The 24,648-nt window shown below is 47.5% G+C and overlaps 1 protein-coding gene across 10 annotated transcripts in view; it reads left to right on the forward strand.

Moving 5' to 3' along the window:
* SCAF8 (SR-related CTD associated factor 8) overlaps positions 1 to 24,648 on the forward strand; it is a 784,204-nt gene that overhangs the window by 433,918 nt on the left and 325,638 nt on the right. For all 10 annotated transcript variants that reach the window (XR_004538795.1, XR_004538796.1, XM_033937892.1 and 7 more), the window contains one exon: positions 19,643 to 19,935. Coding sequence is in view for 8 of the 10 variants with exons in the window: in XM_033937892.1 (XP_033793783.1) it covers positions 19,643 to 19,935 (293 nt within the window). In the remaining 2 variants the exon portion in view is untranslated. The remainder of the gene's footprint in view (positions 1 to 19,642; positions 19,936 to 24,648) is intronic.

Here is a 24,648-nt window from a genome sequence, read left to right on the forward strand (position 1 = left end):
AATAAAGATTATCTGGCTGAAACATGTCTACCTGACTATACTGTAAAATTTCCTTCATATACATCCTCAAGAGCTCAGAGGGGCTAAGTTGTGAGAGATAAGAAAATTCAGAAATCGAAGATTTTTTACTCTAATTAAATTTTCCATTTTCTCTATTTTAACATGAAGCATTGTGCTATCCTTAATGCTAGATACAGCTGTTTTTTGTAAAGTATTTACCGAAGTATCCAGCTTATTTCCCAACAAAGACTTTTGAGTTTCATGGCCTTTCACTTTTAAGGTTATATCTGAGGAAAACTGACACAATTTTTGCACAGTACCTTGTAATGAACACTCAATCTTTTTTTTACCATCAACCAGACATCATTTAAAGTGATTATCCTATCTTCAGGTAGCACAATACTATCTATCTCCATTATCATCTGAACAGGAGTCAAAGACTGTACTCCTGGTAACAAAGAATAATTAGGATCTTTACTTTCAGTTAGTTCAACTAAATTTTCAGAAAACATTACTGCCCCATCTTTGGAAGCACAACCTGCTTTCCCTACCAAATTAACTATAGGTTGTGGAGGATGTGACAGTTCCCCAGAGGACAGGGAGACTGACTTTATCACCACCACGATCCCTGTCCTCCTTGGATCCAGAGGCCTCAACGTCCTCGAGCCCTTCTCGAGGCCCTGCCTCGGCTGACCAGCTGTCGTTCTCCTCGTTCCTTCGACAGATGGCAGAAGACCTGGACATTCACCTGGACACAGGGTCCAAATTCTCCAAAGAATATCTGGAGACTATGCGCCTCCCTCAACCACCTGCTGAATCCCTCAAGCTTCCTTTACATAAGTGCTGGATCAGACCTTTGTGCGATGCCTTGAAACACCTTACTCCATCCCCACCGTGCTGGGCAAATTGGATGCCAGGTACCGCACGGTGCACCATAAGGGGTTCGATGGTTCCCAACTCTCCCATCAATCCCTTTTGGTGGAATCCTCACTGAAGCGGTCTCACCTCTCCCAGGTCTACGCTGCCGTTCCACCTGGTAGAGAGGGCAAGACCATGGACCGATTTGGCAGGAGGATTTATCAGAACTCCATGATGACATCCAGGGTTCTGAACTACAACTTCCATTTCAGCACATATTTTGAGTTTTTCCTGTCGGTACTCCAGAAGTTCATGCCCTATGTGGACCCTAGGGCACAATCTGAGTACCAGGAGGTTCTGGCCTCGCTGTCCCAGCTCCGGTTACAGCTGATGCAGTCATCCTACGATGCCTTTGAGCTCTCGGTTCGGGCTACTGCATGTGCGGTGGCCATGCGCCGACTGGCGTGGCTCAGGACCATCGATATGGACCCTAATCTCCAGGACAGGCTTGCTAATGTTCCATGCGCTGGTACCGACCTATTTGATGAATCCATCGAGGCGGCGACCAAGAAGCTCTCGGACCACGAGAAATCCTTCCAATCCATCCTGCGTCCGAAGCCTAAGCCTGCTCCTCCTCGTCCATCATGCCCACCGTTGATATACCAGCGGTGTTACCCACCTAAGCAGGCTCCCCCCATCCGACAGCCTGTGAAGCGGCAGCATTCCCAAAAACAGCAACAGAAGCCTCAGCCATCTATTGTACCTAAGGCTCCTCAGCCCTCTTGACTGTCTCATAGAGGACGTAACTTCAGTCGTCTTGCCATTTTCAGTTGCTCCACCAATTGGAGGTCGTCTCCATCACTTTTACCATCGATGGACGACCATTACCACCGACCTCTGGGTCCTTTCCATCGTAAGAGAAGGATACTCTCTCCAGTTCGATCGAGTCCCCCCGGAACATCCTCCAAGAGAGTATCCTTCCAACTTGACCCAGACCGCCCTTCTTCTTCAGGAAGCTCAGGCTTTATTACAGCTCGGAGCTGTCGAGCCGGTTCCTGTGTCTCAACAGATCAAGGGTTTTTACTCCCGGTACTTCCTTGTTCCGAAGAAGACGGGCGACCCATTTTGGATCTCAGGGTGCTCAACAAGTTTCTGGTCAAAGAGAAGTTTTGCATGTTGACCCTGACATCCCTGTATCCCCTCCTTGATTAGAATGACTGGTTATGCTCTCTGGATCTCAAGGAGGCCTACACTCACATTCCCATTCATCCGGCCTCACGCCAATACCTCAGATACAGGGTGGGACATCTTCATCTTCAATACCGAGTGCTTCCTTTCGGCCTGGCCTCATCACCCAGAGTCTTCACCACTGCCTGGTAGTGGTGGCCGCAGCGCTCAGGAACCACGGCCTCCAGGTATTCCCCTACCTGGACGACTGGCTCATCAAGGATTCCACATCTCAGGGAGTCATCCTCGCGACCCAGAAGACGATTTGGTTACTGCAACATCTGGGGTTCGAGATAAACTTCCCGAAATCCCATCTACAACCTTCCCAGACTCTTCCCTTCATCGGAGCTGTTCTGGATACTACCCAACTCAGAGCATACCTCTCTCCCCAACGTCTGGAAGCTCTCCTCCATCTTTGCCACTTGGTGTCCTCTCACCCGTCCATCTCGGCGAGACACATGATGGTTCTCCTGGGCCACATGGCCTCTACAGTTCACGTGACTCCTTTTACCAGACTTCACCTCAGGATTCCCTAGTGGACCCTGGCATCTCAATGGACGCAGATATCCGACCCTCTGTCCTGACACATCCGAGTCACTCCTGCTCTGCAACAGTCTCTTCGCTGATGGATGCTATCCTCCAATCTATCCAGAGGTTTGCTATTTCAAACGCCCCCCCCATCAGAAAGTCCTCACGACCGACTCATCCACTTAAGCTTGGTGGGTTCATCTGGGCTGTCTCCGCACTCAAGGTTATTGGACCAGCACAGACCGCCAGTGCCACATCAATCTCCTGGAACTCAGGGCGATTTTCAATGCTCTCAATGCTTTCCAGCACCTGCTTCAAGACAAGGTGGTCCTCATTCGCACGGACAACCAAGTCGCCATGTATTATATCAACAAGCAGGGAGGCACGGGATCGGCCTCACTCTGTCAGGAAGCTCTGAAAGTTTGGGATTGGGCGATTTGCCACCACACCTTCCTCAAAGCTGTCTACATTCAGGGGGCAGACAATGCCTTGGCGGACAACTTGAGTCGTCTGCTGCAACCTCACGAGTGGACCCTCCACTTAACGCCCCTCTATCACATCTTTTCTCAGTGGGGAACACCTCAGATTGACCTCTTTGCAGCCCCCCCACAACTTCAAAGTGCCTCAGTTCTGCTCCAGGATCTACACTCCTCACTGCCTCGAGGCAGATGCTTTTCTTCTGGACTGGACGAACCTCTTTCTATATGCGTTTCCTCCATTTCCTCTCATTCAGAAGACTCTGGTCAAACTCAAGTCAGACCATGCCACCATGATCCTGATTGCTCCACGGTGGCCCAGACAACCTTGGTACTCCCTTCTACTTCAACTCAGCAGCAGGGAGCCCTTCCTTCTACCAGTGTTTCCATCGCTGCTTACACAGCATCAGGGATCTCTACTTCATCCCAACCTGCAGTCTCTACACCTGACAGCTTGGTTCCTCTCCAGTTTTCTCAGCCTGTGAGAGATGTCCTGGAAGCTTCAAGGAAGCCTGCTACTAGGCAATGCTACCACCAAAAGTGGACTAGATTTTCTGCTTGGTGTTTTTATCATCATTATGAGCCACAACACTCCTCCTTGTTTTCAGTTTTGGATTATCTTTTGCACCTTTCTCATTCTGGCCTCAAGTCTGCATCGATACGAGTCCACCTTAGTGCAATTGCTGCTTTCCATCAGCCTCTTCAAGGGAAACCTCTCTCTGCTCATCCGGTGGTTTCCAGATTCATGAAAGGACTTTTCCATGTCAGTCCTCCCCTCAAACCGCCTCCAGTGGTTTGGGACCTCAATATTGTTCTTTCTCAGCTTATGAAACCTCCATTTGAACCTCTTCACAAGGCTCATCTGAAGTATCTCACTTGGAAAGTGGTGTTTCTTATTGGCCTCACCTCTGCTCGTCGAGTTAGTGAGCTTCAAGCATTGCTTGCGGATTCACCTTTCACAGTATTCCACCATGACAAGGTGGTCCTTTGCACTCATCCAAAATTCCTCCCCAAAGTAGTCTCGGAATTTCATCTGAATCAATCCAATGTTCTCCCTGTGTTTTTTTCCAAAGCCTCATTCTCATCCTGGATAATCAGCTCTTCACTCTCTGGACTATAAGTGTGCTTTGGCTTTCTACCTGGAACGCACCAAGCCATACAGGTTGCTCCTCAACTTTTCATCTCCTTCGATCCGAACAAGTTGGGACGCCCTATCTCTAAGCATACCATCTCCAACTGGATGGCGGCTTGTATCTCTTTCTGCTATGCCCAGGCTGGATTGCCCCTTCACAGTAAAGTCACAGCCCATAAGGTCAGAGCAATGGCAGCCTCAGTAGCCTTCCTCAGATCGACACCGATTGAGGAGATTTGTAAGGCTGCCACTTGGTCTTCAGTTCACACCTTCACTTCTCATTATTGTCTGGACACCTTCTCCAGACAGGATGGACAGTTTGGCCAAACAGTATTACAAAATTTATTCTCCTAAGTTGCCAACTCTCCCACCATCCCATTGTGGTTAGCTTGGAGGTCACCCATTAGTGAGAATACCTGCCTGCTTGTCTGGGATAAAGCAATGTTACTTACCGTAACAGTTGTTATCCAGGGACAGCAGGCAGCTATTCTCTCGTCCCACCCACCTCCCCTGGGTTGGCTTCTCTGCTAGCTACCTGAACTGAGGAGACGCGCCCTGGTCTGGGTGGGAAGGCACTCGCGCATGCGCGGTGCGGGCAACTTGAAACTTTGAGTTTCCTCAAGCAAAAATGGTTGTGAGGCGTCCGCATCAGGGCTCTGTTGGATCACGATACCCATTAGTGAGAATAGCTGCCTGCTGTCCCTGGATAACAACTGTTACGGTAAGTAACATTGCTTTCTCTGCTGTAGCCTAATTAGATGTACAGGCAGTTCCCGAGTTACAGACGTCCGACTTAAGTACGACTTGTAATTAAGAACATGATCGAGGCTTCATTTGATTTCACTGAGCAGTGTTTCCAGTGGCATAGACTCCTCTATACGTCTCCTGTAGCAGATTCAGGAATGATGCATGGCCACATTAAGAACAGTGTGTGGTTGTTCATACTTTTTTTAAATTCAATTTTCTATATCGTTCTCCCAGGTGAGCTCAGAACGGTTTACATTAATTTATTCAGGTACTCAAGCATTTTTCCCTGTCTGTCCCAGCGGGCTCACAATCTATCTAATATACCTGGGGCAATGGGGGGATTAAGTGACTTGCCCAGGGTCACAAGGAGCAGCGTGGGTTTGAACCCACAACCTCAGGGTGCTGAGGCTGTAGCTTAGAGGGAACACTAGGCGCAGTTGGCCCTTTTGTCAGCTGGGAGCAGTGGTAAAGAGCAAGAATCTTAAAATCTACAAATTCTTTGTTACATACAAATCCAACTTAAGAACAGCTTTAAAAAGGTAACTCATTCTTAACCCGGGGACTGCCAGTAGTTCATTTTTGTTTATGTTCAAGCACGTTTGTTGTCCTGTCAGAATGGTTGTGCCCTAGTGAGATCTTTAATTCTGTGCTGTTATCCTTGGCTAGGCCTTCTTTTGATGTGTATCCTTTTGAGTCTCTCTATTAGACTTACTTGAAAGATCTATGAGCACTTTCCTGTAGGAATCCCTCTCTGTCTTTTGGCAGACTGGATTGCCATTTGTATGATTCCCTCTTTTCTGCCAAAAGTGGTCTCTCCATTTCATTTTCATCAGGTGGCTTCTCTTCCTTCTTATATAATATTATGTATCACAAACTAAATATCTTTTCAAAAACTGTTGAATTATCTCTTTTTTCCCCAATTTCATAGACTTTAGTTCTTTACGAATATTTATATAAAAGAGCCCTCAAATTGAAATCAAACTGCTTATCATTGAAAGGTTAATCACTGTAGGGGGCTACATTCATCATCATCATCACATAAGAGCATAAGTATTGCCACTGCTGGTCCATCATACCCAGCAGTCCGCTCACACGGCGGGCCTCTGGTCAATGACCAGCACCCTAACTGAGACTAGCCCTACCAGCACACGTTCTTGTTCAGCAGGAACTTGTCTAACTTTGTCTTGAATCCCTGGAGGGTGTTTTCCCCTATGACAGACTCCAGTTTTCTATCACTCTCTGGGTGAAGAAAAACTTCCTTATGTTTGTACGGAATCTATCCCCTTTCAACTTTAGAGAATGCCCTCTCGTTCTCCCTACCTTGGAGAGGGTGAACAACCTGTCCTTATCTACTAAGTCTATCCCCTTCAGTACCTTGAATGTTTCGATCATGTCCCCTCTCAATCTCCTCTGTTCGAGGGAGAAGAGGCCCGGTTTCTCTAATCTTTCACTCTACGGCAGCTCCTCCAACCCCTTAACCATCTTAGTCGCTCTTCTCTGGACCCTCTCAAGTAGTACCGTGTCCTTCTTCATTTACGGCAACCAGTGCTGTACCCAGTACTCCAGGTGAGGGCACACCATGGCTCGGTACAGTGGCATGATAACCTTCTCTGATCTGTTTGTGATCCCCTTCTTTATCATTCTTACCATTCTGTTCGCCTTTTTCGCCGCCGCCGCACATTGCGCGGACGGCTTCATCGACTTCTCGATCAGAGCTCATAAGTCCCTTTCCTGGGAGGTCTCTCCAAGTACCGGCCCGGACATCCTGTATTCGTGCATGAGATTTTTGTTTCTGACATGCATCACTTTACACTTATCCACGTTGAATCTCATCTGCCATGTCGATGCCCATTCCTCGAGCCTGATTATGTCACGTTGCAGATCTTCGCAATCCCCCTGCGTCTTTACTACTCTGAATAACTTCATATCGTCCGCAAATTTAATCACCTCGCTCATCGTACCTATGTCCAGATCATTTATAAAGATGTTGAAAAGCACAGGTCCAAGCACCGAGCCCTGCAGCACTCCACTGGTGATGCTCTTCCAGTCCGAGTATTGTCCATTTACTCCCACTCTCTGTTTTCTAAGCTCCAGCCAGTTTTTAATCCACGTGAGTATTTCACCCTCGATTCCATGGCTCGCAATTTTTTGAAGTAGTCATTCATGTGCAACCTTGTCGAACGCCTTCTGAAAGTCCAGATATACAATGTCGACCGGGTCGCCCTTGTCTGTTTGCCTGTTCACTCCCTCGAAGAAGTGCAGCAAATTTGTCAAACAAGATCTGCCTTTGCTGAAACCGTGCTGGCTGGTCCTCATCAGACTGTGTCCGTCAAGGTGATCAATGATGTGGTCCTTTATCAGCGCCTCCCCATCATTCCCAGTACTGAGGTCAGACTCTCCGGTTTGTAGTTGCCCGGGACTCCCCTCTAACCTTTTTTGAAGATCGGTGTAACATTCGCCATCTTCCAGTTCTCCGGATTCTTTCCCGGTTTGATCGACAGATTGGCTATTAGTTAAAGCAGTTCAGCTATGGTCCCTTTCAGTTCCTTGATGACCCTTGGATGGATGCCATCCAGTCCCGGGGATTTATCGCTCTTAAGTCTATCAATCTGCCTGCACACCTCTTCTAAACTGACCGTTAACCCTGTCAGTTTCCTGTTTTCACTTCCAGCATATAGCCTGATGGGTTCTGGTATGCTGTGTATATCCTCTTCGGTAAATACAGACGCAAAGAATGTTTTCAGTCTGTTGGCGATTGCTTTGTCCTCCTTTAGCGCTCACTTTATTCCTTGGTTATCCAACAGTCCCACCGCTTCCTTCACAGGTCGTTTTCCTTTAATATATCGAAAGAACGGCTTGAAGTACTTTGCCTCCTTAGTTATTTTTTCCTCGTAGTCTCTTTTGGCCCCTTTTACCTCCTTATGGCACCTGCGTTTATGTTGTTTGTGCTTATTCCAGTTTTTGTACGTTTTTGATCTTTTCCATTCCTTAAACAAGGTTTTTTTTGTCTCTGATCGCTTCCTTAACCTCTACAGTGAGCCACGCTGGTTCTTTATTCTTTTTCCTCTTTGATCCCTTGTTGATACGTGGTATATATAGATTTTGTGCCTCGGTGATTGTATCCTTAAAAAGAGACCAAGCTTGCTGTAGCGTCTTTACAGTGTTTATCCTCTTCTTAATCTTCTTCCCCACCACACATCTCATCCCGTCGTAATTCCCTTTTCAGAATTTTAGCTCCGTGGCCATCGTTCTGGACCGATTTTTTTTTGCACTGTTTCCAGGTTGAAGTGGATCATATTGTGATCGCTGTTTTCCAGCGGCCCTTCTACGTCTACATCCTGCGCCGGTCCTCGCAGCCCATTTAAAATTAAGTCCAGAATTGCGTTTCCTCTTGTGTTTTCCTTGGCAAGTTGTTCCAGGAAGCAATCGCCTACAGTTTCCAGGAACTTGGTCTCTCTAGCACAGCCGGAGGTGCCGAGGTTCCATTCTGTGCCCAGATAGTTAGTCGCCCACCATAAAGTATTCTTTCAAAAATGGGATATAACATACTTTAATAAGCAAAAACAACTTCAGAATGGAATGTACAAGGTGCAGGAATTTTTATTTAAAATGCATACAAAATTGTAATCCTTAAAAAATGGCTCTTTTTAACCAATTCATACATTTATGTAGATGTTCCATTTCCACTGTATTTAAAACAAGCCTTTCGAGTTAAGCATTCAGCAAGATGGGTGCCATATCCTGTATATTTAAACAGTTACCTATTAATATGCATTCAATGGAGATAAATGTATGAGTGCTGCTACTGAATTTACACACAACTTTATATCCTCAGTTGAACAAACAAAATTTTTGTGTTCAAATGCAGGGGATATTTATTTTATGTGGCCGGCATTCACTGCTGAACATACATGCCCTTCTAAAAATCAGGTCTTTAATGTTCATTGTCCAGCCTCTGATGGTTTTTATTATGTTGGAAGAAAAAGACCTTAAAACTTTTATGTATATTGTTCATATGTGTTTTATGCTAGGTTTGCCTTTATTATCCCAGGACAAGCAGGCAGCATATTCTGTACAAGTGGGTGACGTCACCGACGGAGCTCCCTAGCGGACGTTTTCGCAAGCAGATTTGCTTAAAGACCTTCAAGCTTGCGATTGGCCCGCGCATGCGTACGTGCCCCTCCTGCCCGGTCTAGGGCATGCTTATCCTCAGTTCTCTGTTTTCCGTGGAGGCAGAAGCACTACTCCCTTGCTTTGCACAATATCATTGTCCCTCTTGCACCGCGGCTTGCGACTATGTGTTTTTCTTTCTTTTTGTTTTTTCCGTTTTTCCGTTTTTGACCGGGTTCCCAGTCTTACTCTGGCCGGCTGGCCTCACGGGGCCGCGGCCGTCTTTTTTCTTATGTCCCGGCCTCGTTCCGGGTTTAAAAACTGTACTAAGTGCAACCGGGTTATTTCCATCACCGACCATCATCGTTGCTGTGTGGAGTGCCTGGGTACAGAGCACCGCGCTGAGTCGTGCCTCCATTGTGCAACTTTGCAACTGCGGGCTCTTCGTCGGAGGGTGGCCAAGATTCTCCAAATCTTTGGCCCCATGGATTCTGCGGGACAGGCCTCGAGCTTGGCCTCGGCGCCCTCGTTGGGCGCTTCGGCCTCGAAGTTCTCGGCCTCAAAGTCCCCGGCCTCATAGTAACATAATAACATAGTAGATGACAGCAGATAAAGGCCCGAATGGTCCATCCAGTCTGCCCAACCTGATTAAATTTAAATTTTTTAATTTTTTTTCTTAGCTATTTCTGGGCAAGAATCCAAAGCTCTACCCGGTACTGTGCTAGGGTTCCAACTGCCAAAATCTCCGTTAAAACCTACTCCAGCCCATCTACACCTTCCCAGTCACTGAAGCCCTCCCCAGCCCATCCCCCACCAAACGGCCATACCCAGACACAGACTGTGCAAGTCTGCCCAGTACTGGCCTTAGTTCAATATTTAATATTATTTTCTGATTCTAGGTCCTCTTTGTTCATACCAAGCTTCTTTGAACTCAGTCATTGTTTTACTCTCCACCACCTCTCTCGGGAGCGCATTTCAGGCATCCACCACCCTCTCCTTAAAGTAGAATTTCCTAACATTGCCTTTGAATCTACCACCCCTCAACCTCAAATTATGTCCTCTGGTTTTATCATTTTCCTTTCTCTGGAAAATATTTTGTTCTATGTTAATACCCTTCAAGTATTTGAACGTCTGAATCATATCTCCCCTGTCCTTCCTTTCCTCTAGGGTATACATATTCAGAGCTTCCAGTCTCTCTTCATATGTCTTCCGGCGCAAGCCTCCTATCATTTACGTTACCCTCCTCTGGACCGCTTCAAGTCTTCTTACGTCCTTCACCAGATACGGTCTCCAATACTGAACACAATACTCCAAGTGAGGCCTTACCAATGACCTGTACAGGGGTATCAACACCTTCTTCCTTCTACTGGCTACGCCTCTCTTTATACTGCCCAGCATCCTACTGGCAGCAGCCACTGCCTTGTCACACTGTTTTTTCGCCTTTAGATCTTCGGACACTATCACCCCAAGGTCCCTCTCCCCGTCCGTTCATATCAGCTTCTCACCTCCCAGCATATACGGTTCCTTCCGATTATTAATCCCCAAATGCATTACTCTACATTTCTTTGCATTGAATTTTAGTTGCCAGGCATTAGACCATTCCTCTAACTTTTGCAGATCCTTTTTCATATTTTCCACTCCCTCTTCGGTGTCTACTCTGTTACAAATCTTGGTATCATCTGCAAAAAGGCACACTTTTCCTTCTAACCCTTCAGCAATGTCACTCACAAACATATTGAACAGGATCGGCCCCAGCACCGAACCCTGAGGGACTCCACTACTCACCTTTCCTTCCTTCGAGCGACTTCCATTAACCACCACCCTCTGGCGTCTGTCCGACAGCCAGTTTCTAACCCAGTTCACCACTTTGGGTCCTAACTTCAGCCCTTCAAGTTTGTTCAACAGTCTCCTATGAGGAACTGTATCAAAGGCTTTGCTGAAATCCAAGTAAATTACATCTGGCATATGTCCTCGATCCAGCTCTCTGGTCACCCTATCAAAAAATTCAATCAGGTTCGTTTGGCATGATTTACTTTTTGTAAAGCCATGTTGCCTCGGATCCTGTAACCCATTAGATTCAAGGAAGTACACTATCCTTTCTTTCAGCAACACTTCCATTATTTTTCCAACAACTGAAGTGAGGCTCACCGGCCTGTAGTTTCCTGCTTCATCCCTGTGACCACTTTTGTGAATATGGACCACATCCGCTCTCCTCCAATCCCCAGGAACCACTCCCGTCTCCAGAGATTTGTTGAACAAGTCTTTAATAGGACTTGCCAGAACCTCTCTGAGCTCCCATAGTATCCTGGGATGGATACCGTCTGGTCCCATCGCTTTGTCCACCTTCAGTTTTTCAAGTTGCTCATAAACACTCTCCTCCTTGAATGGCACAGAATCCACTCCATTTTCTCGTATAACTTTGCCAGACAATCTCAAAGTTCCTGTTGGCCTCGAAGGCTCTGGCCTCGGCCCCTCCTGTTACTCCGGCCTTGGGTAAGTCTCCTCTTTCCTCCGAGTCTCATCTCAGTGTCGCCTCATCGACATCTTCGAGACATCACTCTTAAGTGTGCCTCCTCACTTAGGGAATACTCTTCCTCGAGGTCGCCCCCGAAGGAGTGCACTGCTGCACCTAAGATCCAACCATCCTTGGTCTCGGTGCCTATGTTTGAGGACATGCTTAAGGCTATTCTTACCACGCAGCTTTCCTCGGTGGTGAGCAAACTGGTCCCGACTTTGACACCTCTGACCTCGGTCTCGACCCAGGCTCGGTCTGACCAGCCTGAGCGTCCCCTTGTTTCTTGAGGCTCTGTCCGCAAGACTCGCCAGGTTCCCTCAAGCGATTCTTCATCCCCCGAGTCACCTGTAACTTTTCGGGGATCCAGGCCAGGGGGCCATTTTTCCCCCGCTACTTTGTCAAGGTTTGCCCCTTCGGGGCAGGTCTCCAACCGCGAAACCTTCTAGATACACGCTTATCCTCGAGTTGGACTCTGAGTTGTATTCCCCATCAAGGCAGCTACCAGCCTCTAAGGGGTCTTCTTCGAAACCGGTGGAGGAATTTTCCTTTACCCAGTCTTCCCCGAGCTGTTGCCAGCTAATTCATCGGACCCCGGGGATTCTTCCCCGGCCCCCCTAGCACGGGGTTGTTCCTTGACACCCCCCAGACACTTTAGTAGAGCCACTTCGGTCTCCCATTCGAGGGACTCTGAGGCCCCAACTTACTATTCGAGGGAAATTTTTACATCTTTCTTGGCTGCCCGCAAATCTCACTCGGGGTCTCCTCAGGAGGGTGAGTCTTCTTCTTCAAACTCTTCCTTTACTCGTTTCATCTCTGACATGGGTAGGGCCTTGCAATTGGTCCTCCAGTCTGAGTCCCGTTATACTTGGGAATATCTGGAGGAGATGGGTGTTGATCGTCCGCCCCGTGAGGCGTTGCGCTTGCCATTGCACCAGGTTCTCTTGCAAACCTTTCTCCGGAATCTGGAGACCTCCTATGCGGTCACGGCCATTCCCTCCAAGTTGGAGTCCCGTTACCGGACGATTCCAGTTAAGGGGTTTGAAAGTTCTCAGCATTCTCATCAGTCCTTGGTGGTTGAGTCTTCCTTGAACAAGTCCAAACCCTGTAAGGTTTATGCTTCCATCCCTCCAGGCCAGGAAGGCCGTACGATGGACAAGTGTGGTTGCCGTCTTTACCAAAACTCAATGGTGGTAAATCGTGTCCTTAACTATAACTTTCTCTTCATGTCCTACGCTCATTCCGGGAGGACGTACTGGATTCTCGGCGTCAGGAGTTTCATCTCCTCGAGGAGACCCTCTCCCAGCTCCGCCTCTATATGTTTTAGGACGCCTACGACGCCTTCGAGTTGTCCTCAAGGGTCACGGCCTTTGCGGTTGCCATGCGTCATTTCGCTTAGCTCCGCATTGTGGATATGGATCCGAATCTGCAGGATCGCCTTGCCAATCTCCCTTGCGTGGGAAACAAGCTGTTTGATGATTCCATCGAGACGGCCACCAAGCGCCTCTCAGACCATGAACGGTCTTTCGCCTCTCTAGTGAAACTTAAACCGAAGGCATCTCCGGCTCGGCAATACAAAATTCCTCTCCGGAGGTACCTGCAGAAATCTACACCTGCCTTCTCTCGGCCTCCTTCGAAACAGCCGCAGCGGCAGCAGCAACAACAAACTAAGACCCAGCCATCGACTCCGGTGGAGACTGGGCCATCCTTTTGACAATTCCGGTCCGAGCCTTCGGGATCCCTTCCTCTTGGAGCCTTCCCCCCTCCCCATCGGGGGTCATCTCCGACCATTTCTATGCCCAGTGGGAAAGTCTAATCACTGACAGTTGGGTGCTTTCTATCATCCGGGACGAGTACTCCCTTCACTTCAGTCACGTACCCCCAGACCTACCTCCAAGAGAGTTTCCTTCTGGTCGGTCTCAGCTGCCTCTCCTTTTGCAGAGAGCTCAGGTCCTTCTTCACCTTCAGGCAGTCAAGGAGGTTCCCCTGGACCAGTGGAACACCGGATTTTACTCCCGGTACTTTCTGGTACCCAAGAAGATGGGGGATGTGCGTCCGATCTTGGACCTCCGTGCTCTCAACAAGTTTCTGGTCAAGGAATGGTTCCGAATGCTCACTCTTCCTACTTTGTACCCCCTCTTGGATGAGGGGGACTGGCTGAGCTCTCTGGATCTCAAGGAGGCGTATACGCACATTTCGATACACCCGGCCTCTCGCCGGTATCTGAGATTCTGGGTGGGGGATCTCCAACTCCAGTATCGTGTTCTTCCCTTTGGCCTGATGGCCTCTCCGAGGGTCTTCATGAAATGTCTAGTTGTGGTAGCTGCGGCCCTGCGTCTCTGCGGCCTGCAGGTGTTTCTCTACCTCGACAACTGGTTGATCACAGTGTCCTCTCGCCACAAAGTTCTGCGAGCAATGAATCAAACCATCTCGCTCTTTCAGAGCCTCGGCTTCGAAGTGAACTTCCCCAAGTCTCAGCTCTGTCCGTCCCAGTCTCTGGAATTTATCGGAGCGGTCCTGGACACGGCTCGTCTCTGCTCCTTTCTGCCTCGGCCTCGACGGGAGGCCCTTGTTCGATTATGCCGGAGGCTGACCCATCTGCCCTCGGCCCCGGCTTGGCTCATGATGGTCCTCCTCGGTCACATGGCCTCCACGGTTCACGTGACTCCTTTTGCCAGACTTCACCTCCGTATTGCTCAATGGACTCTAGCATCCCAATGGAACCAGGATCGGGACCTGCCTCTCGACTCATTGTCCTGATTCCTTTGTTGAGGCAGTCTCTCCATTGGTGGATGCTCTCTTCCAATCTTTCCAGATGTTTTCTGTTTCATGCTCCTCCTCTGCAAAAGGTCCTTGCAACAGACTCGTCGGCCTACGCTTGGGGGGCTCATCTGGATGGTCTTTGCACTCATGGTCTTTGGTCCAGTGCCGACCGCCTTTGTCATATCAATTTGTTGGAGCTTCGAGCGATCTTCCTCGCCCTGAAAGCCTTTTGTCACCTGCTTTGCGACCGAGTGGTGCTGGTCCGCACGGACAACCAGGTCGCCATGCATTATATCAACAAACAGGGGGGTACGGGGTCCCGATCACTGTGCCAGGAGGCGATGCAGCTCTGGGATTGGGCCATCCGCCGCAACATATTTCTTCAAGCGGTCTACATTCAGGGAAAGCACAATTGTCTGGCGGACAAGTTGAGTCATCTTCTGCAGCCTCACGAGTGGTCCATCCATTCCTTGACTCTGAGTCAAGTATTTGCTCGCTGGGGGACTCTGGACATTGACCTGTTTGCATCCCCCCACAATCACAATTTGCCCCGCTTCTGCTCCAGGGTTTACACCCCGCTCAGGCGGATGCTTTTCTGCTGGATTGGACAACCTGTTTCTGTATGCATTTCCTCCATTCCCTCTGATTCTGAAGACTCTCATCAGGGTCAAGTCCACGCATGCCACCATGATTCTGATAGCTCCTCGGTAGCCCCGGCAGCCATGGTTCTCCCTTATGTTGCAACTCAGTTCCAGGGAGCCTCTTCTTCTACCTGTTTCTCCTTCTCTGCTTACACAGAGTCGAGGTTCTCTTCTTCATCCCAACTTTCAGTCTCTGCACTTAACGGCTTGGTTCCTCGAGACGTAATGCCCTCGTTCCAGTTCTCTCAGCCTGTGCTGGACATCCTGGAGGCATCTTGGAAGGAGTCCACTTGTCAATGTTAGCATCAGAAGTGGACCCGCTTTTCTTCCTGGTGTGTTAATCGACAGCAGGAGCACTGTCTGCCTCCTTATCTGCTGTCCTGGATTATCTGTGACACTTGTCTGGCGCTGGACTCAAGTCCTCTTCCGTTCAAGTCCACCTTAGTGCAATTGCTGCTTTTCATCAGCCTATCTCTGTTCATCCTGTGGTTTCCCGATTCATGAAAGGCCTTTTCCACGTTTATCCGCCCCTTAAACCTCCTCCAGTGGTATGGGATCTTAACGTGGTCCTTACTTGCTTGATGAAACTCCCATTCGAGCCGCTAGCACGGGCTCACTTGAAGTTTCTTACTTGGAAGGTTATGTTTCTTATTGCTCTCATTTCTGCCCGTTGGGTCAGTGAGCTTCAAGCCTTAGTTGCAGACCGTCCTTTCACTGTCTTCCATCATGATAAGGTGGTTCTCCGTACCCATCCTAAGTTAGAAACATAGAAATTGACGGCAGAAAAGGGCCACGGCCCATCAAGTCTGCCCATACCAATGACCCACTCCCTGACTTTTACTCCCCTAGAGATCCCACGTGGATATCCCATTTTCTCTTAAAATCTGACACGTTGTTGGCCTCAATCACTTTCTGAGGTAGCTCGTTCCAATGATCGACCACCCTTTCGGTGAAGAAGTACTTCCTGGCATCACCATGAAATTTCCCTCCCTTGACTTTCAGCGAGTGCCCTCTGGTGACCGAGGGCCCTGTAAGACAGAAGATATCATTTTTCACCTCTATACGTCCTGTAATATACTTAAATGTCTCAATCATGTCTCCCCTCTCTCTTCGTTCCTCCAGTGAGTACATCCACAGTTTTTTTAGCCTTTCTTCATACGTGAGATCCCTGAGCCCCAAGACCATCCTGGTAGCCATTCGCTGCACCGACTCAATTCTCAGCACATCTTTCCGGTAGTGTGGTCTCCAGAATTGAACACAATACTCCAGATGAGGTCTTACCATGGATCTGTACAGCGGCATTATGACTTCAGGTTTTCTGCTGACAAAACCCCTACGGATGCAGCCCATCATTTGTCTTGCCTTGGACGAAGCCTTCTCCACTTGATTGGCAGCCTTCATATCATCACTGATGATCACTCCTAGATCACGTTCCACCATGGTCCTGGTCAAGGTTTCACCATTTAGTGTGTAAGTTCTGTGTGGATTTTTTTTTCCTAGGTGCATCACTTTACATTTTTTAGCATTGAAGCTTAACTGCCAAGTTGACGACCACTGTTCCAGCTGTTGTAGGTCCTGTGTCATACTGTCAGGCACACTGCTTTTACCTACTATGTTGCATAGTTTTGCGTCGTCGGCAAACAGTGATACTTTTCCTCTGAGCCCTTGGGTCATTACTCCTATGAATAAATTGAACAGAATCGGCCCCAAGATGGAGCCCTGTGGTACTCCACTCGTCACGGCTGACGTTTTGGAGAGGGTACCGTTTACCATCACCCTTTGAAGTCTACCGCTTAGCCAATCCTTAACCCATGTAGTGAGTGTATCCCCTAATCCCATCGATTTTAGTTTGTTCAACAGCCTGCGGTGTGGGACGCTATCAAAAGCTTTGCTGAAGTCCAAATATATCACGTCCAGGGACTCCCCGGCATCCAGATGACTAGTCACCCAGTCAAAGAAGTCAATCAGATTTGATTGGCAGGACCTTCCGCTGGTAAATCCGTGTTGGTGTGGATCACGTAGATTTTCTTCGTCTTGAATTTTGTCGAGTTTCTGTTTGATCAGTGTTTCCATGAGTTTGCACACTATGGATGTGAGACTCACCGGTCTGTAATTTTCTGTTTCTGTTCTGCAGCCCTTTTTGTGGAGTGGAATTACGTTAGCCGTTTTCCAGTCCAGGGGTACTCTTCCCGTGCGCATGGAAAGATTGAAGAGCACGGATAGTGGTTCGGCCAGAACTTCACCCAGCTCTCTGAGCACCCTGGGGTGTAGATTGTCTGGTCCCATGGCTTTGTCTACTTTGAGTCTTGAAAGTTCGTAGTAGACGCTACTGGGCGTAAACTCGAAATCCTGAAACAGGTCATTTTGGCTGTCTTTTGTCTGTAGTTGTGGACCAGCTCCCTGCGCTTCACAGGTGAATACTGAGCAGAAGTATTAGTTTAGTAGTTCTGCCTTGGTAGAATCAGATTCTGCAAAGTTTCCGTCTGATTGCCTGAGGCGTTCTATCCCATCTTTGTTTCTCTTCCTGTCGCTAATGTACCTGAAGAAGGATTTATCCCCTTTTTTTAATGTTCCGTGCTAGATCTTCTTCTGTTTGGAGCTTAGCCTCTCTGACTGCTTTTTTGACAGCTTTAGATCTGACCAGATAGTCTTCTTTTGCCTCCCTCTTCCCAAGATGTTTGTAGGTGATAAATGCTTCTTTTTCTTTTTAATGAGTTCCGAAATTTCCTTGTTGAACCATTGTGGTCTTTTGTTTCTCCGGCGTTTGCTTACTGTATTTATGTAGCGGTTAGTTGCCTCGTTCAGGATGGATTTCAGGTTTGACCACATAGTTTCCGGATTGTCGGTTTCTGCATGGTTATGCAGCTCTCGATGGACAAAGTCTCCCATGTTGTCGAAGTCTGCGCCCCTAAAGTTGAGGGCCCTTGTCGCTGTGTTCGATTTAGAGAAGCCTTTCCTGAGGTTGAGCCATACCATGTTATGGTCACTGGAGGCCAGCGTGTCCCCTACTGATACCTCCGAGACACTGTCTCCGTTGGTGAGTACCAGGTCCAGTATTGCCTGTTCCCTTGTGGGTTCTAATACCATTTGTTTGAGTTGCGCACCCTTGATGGAGGTTAATATTCTTCTGCTACCACACGTAGTTGCGGAGAGTGTGTTCCAATCTGCATCTGGCATGTTGAAGTCCCCCAACAGTACTGTGTCACCCCGCAAAGTGATGTTCTCTATGTCTTCTATCAATTCCTTGTCTTTGTCTTCCTGTTGTCTTGGAGGCCTGTATACCACACCGAGGTAAAGGCATTTTTCATTCCCTCTGGCCAGGTTCACCCAGAGTGATTCCCCTGTGTATCTAACCTCTGTGATTCTGGTGGTTATGATATTATCCTTAGTGTATAGTGCTACCCCCCCTCCTAACTTGCCTAAGGTTGTTTCTGAGTTTCACATCAACCAATCCATTGTTCTTCCTGTGTTTTTTACGAAGCCCCATTCTCACCCTGGAGATGTGGCTCTGCATTCTCTTGATTGTAAGCGTGCGCTGGCCTTCTACTTGAAGCACACCGCTTCGCATCGTTCTTCTCCCCAGCTGTTTCTCTCTTTCGACCCTAATCGTTTGGGTCGCTCTGTTTCTAAGCATAGCATTTCTAACTGGTTGGCCACTTGTGTCTCCTTTTGTTACGCTCAGGCTGGTCTCTCCCTGCTGGGTCGAGTCACAGGCCACAAGGTCAGAGCGATGGCGGCGTCAGTTGCTTTCCTCCGCTCGACTCCACTTGAGTAAATCTATAAGGCTGCCACTTGGTCCTCGGTTCATACATTTACCTCCCACTACTGTCTGGATACTTTCTCCAGGCGTGATGGCCATTTTGGCCAGTCCGTTATACAAAATCTGTTCTCCTAAATTGCCAACTCTTCCTCCATCCCATTCTGGTTAGCTTAGAGGTCTCCCACATGTAGAGAATATGCTGCCTACTTATCCTGGGATAAAGCACAGTTACCTACTGTAACAGGTGTTATCCAGGGACAGCAGGCAGATATGCTCGCAACCCACCCACCTCCCTGTGGTTGGCTTCTTTGCTAGCTATCTGAACTGAGGACATGCTGAGTAGATGCATGCCCTAGACCGGGCAGGAGGGGCACGCACGCATGCGCAGGCCAATTGCAAGCTTGAAGGTCTTCAAGCAAGTCTGCTTGCGAAAACGTCCGCTAGAGGGCTCCGTTGGTGACGTCACCCACATGTAGAGAATATCTGCCTGCTTTCTCTGGATAACACCTGTTATGGTAAGTAACTGTGCTTTTTGTAACCCCTTAGATGACCTTAGGACTGCAGCCTCACTACCCTGAGGTTGCGGGTTCAATCCCAGCATCATTCCTTGTAACCTACCATTGCCACAGGTAACATAGTTAGATTGGTAGAACTACTGGGTCAGACAGGGAAAATACTTAGAGTACCTGATTACTATTCCATGTAAACTACTTTGGATATAAGTGGTACATAATTAAATAAATAATAAATATATACAGAAATAGGATGTGTTGATTTGTATATAATTTAAATTTTGTTTCTGCATATATTTTAAACTGGTCAGGGTGATAAAGCAGAACACTTGGATATGTGAAAGTTATTTGATTTCTTTTTATGTATTTTTGAAAGAATGGGAAACTTCAAAGAGCACTGAATCCATCAAAGAAACCACTATTACAACCACTACTGCCGCTATCACCACCAGCACCACTACCATCACCACCACTTCCGCAACTGCAACAGCAACCACAACTGCAACAACTACTACTCAGAGTGAAACTATTCCTAAGGAAACAGTGGTAACACCACAACCAGCAGTAGTAACCACACAGTCGGAGGTTTATACACAGCCTGAGGTTTATACGCAACCAGAGGCTTATACACAACCAGAAGCTTATACACAGCCTGTTGCTATGTTACAGGTTAGTATCTTCATTATCACTAAATTTCTCAAAACAGAGGAGAAAAGTAACTTGCATTCTGACATAATTGGTGGCTTTGAAAAAGGCAAAAAGAGCTTAAATACTAAAATGAAAACAATGCAGAGTCAGTACTGAATATATGTGTGAACTAAATTTTATATGACTATAAGAAGCATGTTTTTCTTTTTTCTTAACATTTTTAAAACTTTTATCTGTTTTGTTGGCATTCAGAAAATGTGTGTTTAATATGCACACTTCTGAACTGTGGTTATGTATTTCTTCTGCAATACAGTATATAAGTACCGTATTTTTCGCTCCATAAGACACACCTGACCATAAGACACACCCTAGATTTAGAGGAGGAAAACAGTAAAAAAACCATTCTGAACCAAATTCTCCCTGCCAGGCTCTGCACCCTGTCCCCCCTCCCTGCTAGGCTCTGTACCCTGTCCCCCTGTGGTAGTCTATTGGTAGGCAGGGACAGGGCACAGGGCAGGCAGGCCTAGTGACAGGCAGGGTCCCCCACCTCGAGGCAAGCAAGCAGGCGGGCAGGGCCCAAAATGCATAATCTTTCTTCTCTTCTTCACTATCCATGTGTACCATTTCTTCCCCTTCCATTAAATATCACTAATCTGTATCTTTATTCCTCCCCTTTCCAGCATTATTCTATGTCTCTGTCCCTATGCTCCCTCTTTCAGCATTTCTTTGCTCTATCTCTTTCCCTCCCCTGATTGCCCTGGTTCTTATGCTGGAATTGTCATTTCCTTCCTCCTGTACTCCTCAAACCTACCCCAAGGCAGGCAGACATGCCCCCCGTGCCCCCTCTGACCTCTCCCCCGTACCTTTAGTTTCTCCAGCGCAGCTTGACAGGCCCGTTCTTCCATGTCCCGCCCAAATGCAAAGAGAGTCAGAGGAGCGGCGGTGGAGGCAGCTGAGGCCTAGATGTGCCGCCTAGCACTATCATGGGGGATAGGAGGGAGGAAAACGAGAGGCCGGAACCAGCCGCTGCTTCTGCTATTTCCGTAGCCGCTCTCTCTCTTTTCAGGGTTGCACCGCCATGCCGGGAATCCCAGCAGCTTCCAAATCCGCGGGGAGTGTATGGGAAGCATGACTCGCTGTCTCCAGCTGCCTGCCTGGTCGGCTGATACGGCTGCTTCCTCTTCCCTTCTGTAGCAGCAGAGCAGCGCGCAAGGCTGCCTGCCTTGTCCCGCGCCACTTCCCACGAGAACAGAAGTGGCGCAGGACTAGGCAGGCAGCCTTGTGTGCCACCCTGCCACTACAGAAGGGAAGAGGAGGCAGCCGCATCAGCCGACCAGGCAGGTAGCCTTGCGCGCTGCTCTGCTGCTAGAGAGGCAGCCGCGTCCAGTGAGGGAGGGCACCAACATTATTTCCACCAAATTGTTTGGGGGGAAAAAGTGCATCTTATGGAGCAAAAAATACGTTACCTCTGGACTGATATTCAGAAAAGTTAAGCATCAAAATTTTAGTGGCTTATTCCAAATTTGAGGTACAGTTCTATTGTTTGACCTCTCATACTAGCCAGCTTACAATCTTTTGCTGAGGGAATTTTCAAAGATATGTAATTCTCTAACTCAGAGGTTCTCAACATGTGGTATGTGTACCCCTAGGGATACATGAACCGCTGGTGGGGTGTACTGCATGGGTCTCCTGCCTTCCTTCCTCCTCAACCCCCTGGTGGCGCAACTGTCGCCACTACCACCATCTCTACAATTAATTTTGCAGTCTGTTATACAGTTCCTGCTTCTTCCACACTATTCTGTTGCTTTAACAGGTTAGCGGCAGCAGTTCCTACATGCTGTCTGCCACCAACCCAGAAGCTTCTCTGCTGCTCTATCAGAACTTCCTGTTTCTGTCAGAGTGGGACACAACAGAGGAGAGGCTTCCGGGTTAGTGGCAGGCAGTATGTAGGAATTGCTGCCGCTAACCTGTTAAATAAAAAGGGAGCATGTTAGTTGTGAGTGGGGCTGGGGTTGAGGGAAGGTAGGAAAAAGAGGGAGAAATAGATATGGGGTGAAGGGGGTAGAGATGGTGCATAGCAATAGAGCATGTTAGTTGTAAGGGGAGTTGGAGGGAGGGAAGGAAGGAAAATTGTTGCAGGAGGGTTGAAAGTGGTGTGAGGGAGAAGTGGACATAGGGGTGGAGGGGAGGTAGAAATGGTGGATGGGGAGAGAGCATGTGAGTGGGATTGGGGAGACATAGACTGGGATGGAAAGGAGGGATGTCACGCTTGAGGGAAGAGGAGAGAGAAAGCATGCAGGAGGCAAAAAGTGTTGGATTCAAGGAGAGAGCGAGGGAGAGATGTTGAATAGGAAGGGTAGAAAGGAGGGAAGGAGAAATGTCATACTCAGAGACTGGGGGAAAGGGCAGATAGTGAAAAGTTGGATTCATGGAGGGAGAGAGAGAGAGAGATGGTTGAGGGAGGTTGCATTAGAGGTGGAAGTATGGGTATAGGAATGCACAGAATCGACTCGCTACATGCTTCTGACCTAGAACCAGTTGTCAGGAGCTGGCTGGCTGACATTGTCTGCTGCAGAGTAATCTTTTTGGTGACCTCATCAAAATGCATGCTGATACCATGAAGTCACTCTTCAGGCCCACTCTCACTTTGACTAACTTTTCCAGGAACTATTCAGATGCAGGACAAAAACGACCCTACTACTCTCATAGATGTAGGGGCCCCTCCTACCTCCTGCTCTTCGCAGTCAGCTCCCAACCAAGGCAGCAGAGAGTTGAAAAATCTCAGCCAGTTTTTGACTGGCTCCAGAAAAGAATAGTCGCAATCAAAGTAACCATGCCAGTAAAGGAGAGAGAGAATTTTTTCTAGGAAAGGTGACACTCAGACAACCAGTGGGTTCTCAAAATAGTCTTGACTTACTTGAAAAAGAAAAAAACATTTTTTGGAGTTACGTTAGTCCTTTGGATATTAACATTGATATATCCTTGGTGACACTGAGGTCTTTTCTCCATCAATTCTGACTGTTGGTTAATAGTCCCTGCAACAGTACTTTTTTATTTTTTTATTATTGATTTTGATTTAGTTTCTCAAAATAGTCCACATGGATTTCTTCACTAGTGAAAACTCCCTCCAACCCCCAACCCCCTTCCTAGACCATCAAAATGAAGCTCAGTTACTAGGATTTGTTGTCAACTACCCAAAATCACATCTGCTTCCTGTCCAAAGATTGGAATTCATAGGAGTCCTGCTAGATATCGTTCATACCTGAGCCTTTTTCCTAGACCACTAGTCCACATTGCCTCACAAATTTGCCAGAGCCAGCAGGTTACAACAAAGCAGATGTTGAGATTATTGGGCCATGTAGCCTCTACCATCTCATGACACCCATGATATCTCTCCACTTGAAACTATTCTAGAGGACCCTTCTTGGATTGTACTCCTCTGTGGAAATTTGTGGATATCATTGATGCCACTGCTGAACTTGTGGTGGACAGGGACTTCCATTCCAACCTAAGGGAGTTGGGAAACTCATGTGTATGGACTTCACCCTGAAGGTCCATGATCCTACCAGGAGACCCAATTGCATATCAACTTCCTAGAACTTTGGGCTGCTCTAAAGGCTTTCAAATATTGGGTAATGCACAGAATTGTACTTGTTTAGATGAACAATCGGGTTGCAATGCACTATATCAAAAACCAGGGAAGTATGAGATTGTATCTCGTGTGTCAGGAAGCATTCGAGTTATGGACCTCAACATTTGAGCACAACATGTGCTTAGGGCTACTTAACCTGGCTGGGAAAAACAAAAGTCTGACAGACAGACTAAGCAGAGTGATACAACTGCACAGTCTATATGGGTATTATTATAATAATAATTAATTTTCTTATTTACTGCCCAACCGGAAGTTCTGCGCGGTTCACAGCAAGAGAACTGAGACATTTCAGCGACGACACAAAATAAAGTAGAATTCAGTGGAATACAATATAGCGGTTCACAGCAAGAGAACTGAAATACAAAATGATGCAGTACAATGTAATATAATGTGAAATCATCATCGCATAAATTTACCAAACAAATAGGTTTTTATCGATTTTTCTGAACTCAAGGTAAGATTGGGATTGGGCAATTAGAGGACACAGCCAAGAGTTCATTTTCCCTGCTTGAAAAGCCAGAGTTTTGTCTAAGAAACTTTTAAAACGACAGGCTTTCAGAGCAGGATACATAAACATACCCGAGTTTCTTGTGTTCTTATTTGATGAGAATAATTTTAGTTGGGTGGATAAGTATGATGGTAGTAGTCCAAACAGTGCTTTATAACAAATGCAGCCAAATTTAAAAATAACTCTAGTTTTGAAAGGAAGCCAATGAAGTTGCACGTAAAAAGGGCTTACATGGTCAAACTTTTTTAATCCAAAGTTCAGACAAACTGGAAGATCATCTGGGAGTGCCTCCAGAGATCCTTGGAAACTAGACTATAGCCAAACCTTACCGCCCAAAATAAAGGGTCACTTCTACATCCCAGTCTCCATGCCTATCTTGGATGCTGAGAGATTAGTAGCTGACTCCACCAGCCTAATATTAACTCCACCATCCTAATATTGCTGAAAACATCTCAAACAATATAGATAAAATCCAAACCTGGGTAACGAACAACAAGTTGAAACTGACCGCCACCAAAGACCAAAGCCATTGGTTTCTGCACTGCACAGCAGGATGTCATATCTAACCTTACTC

Source organism: Geotrypetes seraphini, chromosome 3 (assembly GCF_902459505.1).
Source record: "Geotrypetes seraphini chromosome 3, aGeoSer1.1, whole genome shotgun sequence".
NCBI lineage: Eukaryota > Metazoa > Chordata > Amphibia > Gymnophiona > Dermophiidae > Geotrypetes > Geotrypetes seraphini.